Consider the following 6,047-nt stretch of genomic DNA (forward strand, 5'->3'; position numbering starts at 1 on the left):
GTTCGGCCTCCCCCGAGGGGCGATGCCCAAAGCGGGGCCCGGCCCCGCGCACCCCGCGCTGGATGCGCGCTCCCTGCGCCGCTCAGCGCGCAAATCCCCGAGGGGAGAAGCGGAAACTCCGCGCTGCGGAGAGCCCGCACCGACGGCTGCCTGCACCGGGCCAGGAGCATCCCGGCAGCGCTCGGCCCTCCCGGGGAGGCGGCTGGGCTGAAACACGGAGTTTTGGGGTGTTTCGGGAAGAAAGTTGTGCTGGAGTTCGTTTTCGCGACGGCCGCTAGGAATGGAGGGAAGGGCGAGCTTTTGCACAAAAAGAAATTCTTAAAAAAATATTTTCCATGGGAAAAACAGCCTTAACGTTTTTAGGAGTCTCGGTTTGACCCCCCTTGCAGTACCTTTTTTTTTTTTAATTTTTTTTTTTCCTGGCGGACTCCGTGTTCGGGTCCCCCCTCGTTCCCCGGTGCAGAGAGCAGTGACCGGGGGAGCCGCTCACCACCGAGGTGTTTGTTTAGCTTCAGCTCCGTCATCAAGAGTTTCTTGAAAGCCTAATAAATCTGTTACTTGCCTCCAAATCTAATTACCCGGAGTACTAATTAGGTGCAAATGGCCGGTGGAAATTACTGCAGACGTGGACTGATGGCGGGAGAGCAGAAAAGTTTGGCTCTTCCCAAGCGGGCATTTGAGCTCTGAAATGCAGCAACGTCGGGGGGAAGGGGGAAAAGGGGGAGAGGGGGGAAGGTTTGAATGTTGCCCAAACCTGGGATAATTAAAGTCCTTGCAAGAGACTAGTGGAGAGATAGGTTTCTTGAATTGTTTCTTTGTTTCTCACCCTTGGGCTTTGTTATCTGCATTATTTATTTAGCCGAGGGGTTCTTTGTGTCTGCCAATGGCCCCAATCAAGTTTTGCTTGAGACAATTAGCCGGTGCCCGGCCGGGAATCCTATGCAAATGCCCCCGGCCGCCGTACAATGCGGGCAGTTGGAGGCATGGGGGGGTTTTGTTCGGGCAGTAATTACTGGCTGGGATGTGCCCCCTCTTCCCTCCCCTCCTCGCCCTTTTTGGGGAGAGATGCGTTTATCTAGTCAGTCTCTCCCAGCTCCTAAATCCTGTTGGGGTCCGAGCGGGAGGATTGACGGGGGTGGAGGGGGGGGAAGGCAGAGGGGATAAAAGCGAGGGGGGTGGAGGGGGGGGCATCGATCTGGTCTGACTCCCCCTTCATCCCTGCATTGCCCCCTCCTCTCCCTCCTGCGCAGGCACCTGGCGGCCCCCCCACGCCCGACGGCTCCCCCAGGCACCGCCCGGGGCAGGCAGGGCGCTCGGCCGGCTCCCCCTCGCCCGGATTTCGGCCAACTCTCCTCCCCGCCACAACTTTAGCATGATGTCTTATCTTAAGCAACCACCTTATGCAGTCAATGGCCTGAGTCTCACAACCTCGGGCATGGATTTGTTGCATCCGTCCGTCGGTTATCCCGGTAAGCCACGTTTTTCTTCCCTCTTCCCTCCCCCTTTTTGCTCCTCGGAGGAGAAGCCGCTGGGATTTGGAGGCGCAACATGCCCGGGGATCACGCTGGCTTGGGTGGGTGAGGGCGTGGGGTCCCTCTGTCTCCCATTTTCCTCACCCCCAACTTTTTCTGGGTGAAAGGGGCTGCAAACAGGTGATCCCCCCTGCAGGGGATGGGGGCCAGGTCGCTCCAAACGCGCTCGGGGGAGATGCGCGGTTGGGATCGCCGCACTTTGGCGGCTGATCCCGGGGCTGCGGATCCCCCGGGAGAGGGGGGGAAATGTGGGTGCCCCCCTGGGGAGGTGTCTGGAGGGGACACCGGGGTCTGAGGGGCCGCTGACTGACATCCAGGGCCTCTGGCTCCGTTCGCAGCCACCCCGCGGAAGCAGCGGCGGGAGCGCACGACCTTCACCCGGGCACAGCTGGATGTGCTGGAGGCTCTTTTCGCCAAGACCCGCTACCCCGACATCTTCATGCGGGAGGAGGTGGCCCTGAAAATCAACCTGCCCGAGTCCAGAGTGCAGGTAGGATGCGGAGTGGCTCCGGAGACCCCTGCCCGCCCTCCCTCCCCCTCCGAACCGCCGAGGAGGGCTTGGACTGGCCTGCGCCTGACAGGGAGACACGAGGGGAATGGTTTAGGGGATGGGTTCAGTCCTGAAGCCAAATCAAGCCCTTGTGGGGTGAAGGAGGCTCAGAGATGGGTGGGGGTTCAGTGAGGGGATGTGGTGGCATTTTGCATCCCCAGGGCTGGAGTGTGTCCCCTCTTCCTCCCTCTGCACTGAGAGGGATCCCAGCTCTTGAACCTTCCATACCCATCCCCAGCACTCCCAAATCCCAGCCTGTCCTGCAGACATCCGGGGGCCCTGCAGAAGCCACAAAGGATCTCCCCATCCCCAGGGAGCACCACATCCCCTGAGCTGGGCCAGACTGGGATCCCGGCTCCCACCAGTACAGACGGGGAGTTTCTTCCCCCCTCTGAAGGGACTCTGATGAGAGAGGAGCTGCTTTGGTGGAGGGAACCCCTCTCCTGGGGCTGGGCTGTGTCTGCTCTGCAGGAGCCTGCAGGGACCCCCTCCAGGCAGCATTTTGGAGGTGCTGCTGGCAGGACAGGAGGCTCCTGCCCCTCTGCCCCAGGACCTAGAACTCCCCAGCAGCAGGGACAGGGTATCTCCAAAGCCATCCCTCCCACCTGTCTCCTGACAGGCTTCCCAGGGCTGTGTGGTGCCGTGTTCCTGTGGTGGCTGGGATTGGGATACCCCCACACCAAACCTCATCCTCCTCCCCACAAAACCTCCCCAGAGCCAGCCCCCTTGGGCCCTGCTGAGGGGCCAGCTTTGGCCGAGGGGGTGAAGGCAGGGAGCCTGTTCAGAGGGTAAATGAGACATCTTTACACCCCTCCCCATCCCAAAACTCTGCTTCCCTTATTGTTCCCTCCTTTTCTGATGTCCTATTGCTTCTAATTAAGGGCTCGACTTCAATAGGCCTAGAACGGTGATTCTTGGGGGTCCCCAGCTGGCAAACAGCAAAGAGGGAATGCTTCCCCTTCTCCCCAAAAATGACCTTATTAAGGAGTTTGATTTGTGATTTCCACTTCTTATTACTGCTAATGATCTCAGGGAGGGGGAGCCCCGGAGCTTTTCTTTGCAGCAGCCTGCAACCCTCTGCTCTTGGGGGGGCAGTTTTAGGCCTCCCTCCCCGGCGAGGTCTCCCTGCCACCATCTCTTTCCTGCCTTGGGTTTGCCCGTGCATCCCTAACCCCAGGCTTTTTCTCTCTCCCTCCCTTGTGTCACTGTCTCAAGGTGTGGTTTAAAAACCGCCGGGCCAAGTGCCGGCAGCAGCAGCAGCAGCAGCAGAACGGGGGCCAGAACAAGGTACGGCCAGCTAAAAAGAAGAATTCGCCAGCCCGGGAAGTGAGCTCGGAGAGTGGGACCAGCGGGCAGTTCACTCCCCCCTCCAGCACCTCAGTCCCCACCATTTCCAGCAGCAGTGCCCCCGTGTCCATCTGGAGCCCAGCGTCCATCTCCCCGCTCTCAGACCCCCTGTCCACCTCTTCCTCCTGCATGCAGAGATCCTATCCCATGACCTACACCCAGGCATCAGGCTACAGCCAAGGATACGCTGGATCGACCTCCTATTTCGGAGGGATGGACTGTGGATCTTACTTGACCCCTATGCACCACCAGCTCCCCGGGCCGGGGGCCACCCTGAGTCCCATGGGTGCCAACGCGGTCACCAGCCACCTCAACCAGTCTCCAGCCTCCCTCTCCACCCAGGGCTACGGAGCCTCCAGTTTGGGCTTTAACTCCACCACCGATTGCTTGGATTATAAAGACCAAACCGCCTCCTGGAAGTTAAACTTCAATGCTGACTGCTTGGATTATAAGGACCAGACATCGTCATGGAAGTTCCAGGTTTTGTGAAGAACCTTTGTGATACCGAGAGAAATCGCGACGAGAACGAACAGGCTGGGCTGAGCGCTCCAGTTTTAGTCAGGTCTTGGTTAAATTAAAGAGAAAAAAAATAACTCCACGGACAAACAAACGAACAAAAAAACTGACAGCAACAAGAGGGGGACAGTGTTGGTGTGATCCCGTTCAGACTCATCTCCTGCTCAGACGCTCTGGAAAAGGAATAATAAAGAGGAAAAACGGAGGAGGAAGGCCTTAAACGGACAGATCATCTAGTGAGCAGAAACCAGACAGACCCATCTGTGTTCTTTCTAGTTTTAGCCAATTGTTGGGTTTCTTTGTTTGGAAGAGGTGGGAGATCTTCCCACCTGCGGGCCAGTTTTAAAGAAAAAAAAAAAAAAAAAAAAAGGAGTCTAGGTTTTTATTTCTTTTTTTGTGTGTGCGTGGAAAGATGATCCTTCACCCAGAGGTTTCCAATGTGTTAGCCAACCCTCGGTTAAAATATTCAGAATGGACAACATCTCTCTTTTTCTCCCTCTTTTTGTCCCTCCCTCTTTCTTTCTCTCTCGAGCTCACCCAACTGTTTCATGCCCAACTTGCTGAAGTTGGCACCCGGAGAACTTGGTTCAGGGCTGTGTGGGTTGTGTGACTGATTGTCCTAGCTGCACTACTTTATTTAAAGATTAAGAAAAAAAAAAAAGATAATGTTCATAAGGAGTCAATATGTAGTTTTTAAGAGACAATCAGTGTGTGTCTTATATAAATGGTACATCTGTGGTTTTTAATCTGTGCTAGACTTCAAAACTGTGATCTCCTGTATTGTATGCAACTATGAACTCTGCACCAGCGGGAGTTCTGCTGTGATTTAAATAGGTTATAATTATAAGTGAAATTCAGAGCAACTGAGTTACCTATTATCATCTTTTAAAAAAAAAAAAATAATAATTAAAAATATATATTTAAAAAAATAATAAAAAAGAAAAAAAAAGAAAAAACGCAAAAAACACGATCGCCTTTCACCCGAGGTGAACTGCACTGAAACTTTTTACAACAAACTGTCTCTGAATGAAAGAGGAAAGACCGAAAATACCCCACCCGAGGACATTTAACTCCTCTGGAGCTCACTTACTGCTGGCCACGCCGGCAGTAACCGTCAAATCCAACAGGACTTTGGGCAGTTGCTCTGACCTGGATGAATTTAAACCGAGAAATTCATTGTCGTTTATGCTTGCAGATGTTAACTGAAAAAAAAAAAGGAAAAAAAAAAAAAGATATATATGCATAAACCTTTTTTTTCCTGGATTTGGCAGATATGTATAATTATATTAAAATGGTTCTAGCACACTTGATGGTTGTCTTCCATTTTAATCGCAGCCGGCGAGTGACGGAGAAGGGGCGAGGCCGGGCATGGGAGACCAGGAGGGTTCGGCTGCTTCTGCAGGGCCGAGACAAAAGGGGTTCTGCTGGCAGCTCCCCGAGGTGAAGGAAGCAAAATCAAAGAGGGGCGTTATTTTATTTTTGAATTTTTTAATCAAAAAACTTTCATTACAAGCAGACCTTGGCTAACGTGACCTTTCCCGCCCCAGCTTCGCCAAATCTCTTCGCGGGGAGGGAGGGAGGGAGGGAGGGATGCGTTTGCTCTGTGGCTCCCCAGGGGATGGAGTTCCCAATTGCGTATTTGGGGAGAGCCATCAACTTTCCAGGCAGGAGAAGGGGGAACCTGGATCAGTCAGGATGCTCTGAGCAGAGATGCTGGGGAAGGAGAGGGACAAGTGTTTGAGCTGCGTTCTCACAAGCTGAAGCCCCGGTGCCCCAGGATCCCACACGTTCCTGTGCTTGGTGGCTCTTTCTCTGTCCTTCTCCCTGTTTCTCCCTCTCTCCATCCCGTGTGCAGCGTTGGGGCTGCTGGAGCCCTGAACTCGGGCTGGATTTAGCCCAGCAAAATAATGGATCTCTGGAAAGGGAGAGACCTGGAGAAAAGCCCCCAGGCACCATCCCACGCCCTGTCACCCTCTGTCCCCCAGGGTTTGTCACCAGCACCCTGTGAGCCACCCAGGGCCACCAGCACCTCACCTTGGTCCCCAGGACTGCAGAGCACGAGGACGCAGCCACGGTGCCTCTCCAGCCATCCCAGCATCCCA

General features: G+C 54.6%; 1 protein-coding gene across 2 annotated transcripts; it reads left to right on the forward strand.

Moving 5' to 3' along the window:
* Nucleotides 1-1,349: 1,349 nt before the first annotated feature.
* OTX2 (orthodenticle homeobox 2) lies at nucleotides 1,350-5,250 on the forward strand. Of its 2 annotated transcripts, none has more exons than XM_058839408.1 (3): nucleotides 1,350-1,469; nucleotides 1,871-2,022; nucleotides 3,298-5,250. In XM_058839408.1, exons 1-3 carry the CDS (start codon nucleotides 1,373-1,375, stop codon nucleotides 3,916-3,918), a joined length of 870 nt encoding a protein of 289 aa, XP_058695391.1. In that variant the 5' UTR covers nucleotides 1,350-1,372; the 3' UTR covers nucleotides 3,919-5,250. The 2 variants fall into 2 exon arrangements, with proteins under 2 accessions (XP_058695391.1, XP_058695383.1); XM_058839400.1 differs by having other exon boundaries at nucleotides 1,373-1,469; nucleotides 1,850-2,022.
* Nucleotides 5,251-6,047: the final 797 nt, after the last annotated feature.

The sequence above is a fragment of the Poecile atricapillus genome, chromosome 1 (genome assembly GCF_030490865.1).
Source record: "Poecile atricapillus isolate bPoeAtr1 chromosome 1, bPoeAtr1.hap1, whole genome shotgun sequence".
In the NCBI taxonomy this organism is placed as follows: Eukaryota; Metazoa; Chordata; class Aves; order Passeriformes; family Paridae; genus Poecile; species Poecile atricapillus.

Coding starts and splice junctions, on each gene's coding strand:
- OTX2 (XM_058839400.1), top strand. CDS start 1,373: ATGATGTCTTATCTTAAGCAACCACCTTATGCAGTCAATGGCCTGAGT. Junction 1,470..1,849: donor TCCGTCCGTCGGTTATCCCG/GTAAGCCACGTT, acceptor ACTGACATCCAG/GGCCTCTGGCTCCGTTCGCA. Junction 2,023..3,297: donor TGCCCGAGTCCAGAGTGCAG/GTAGGATGCGGA, acceptor CACTGTCTCAAG/GTGTGGTTTAAAAACCGCCG.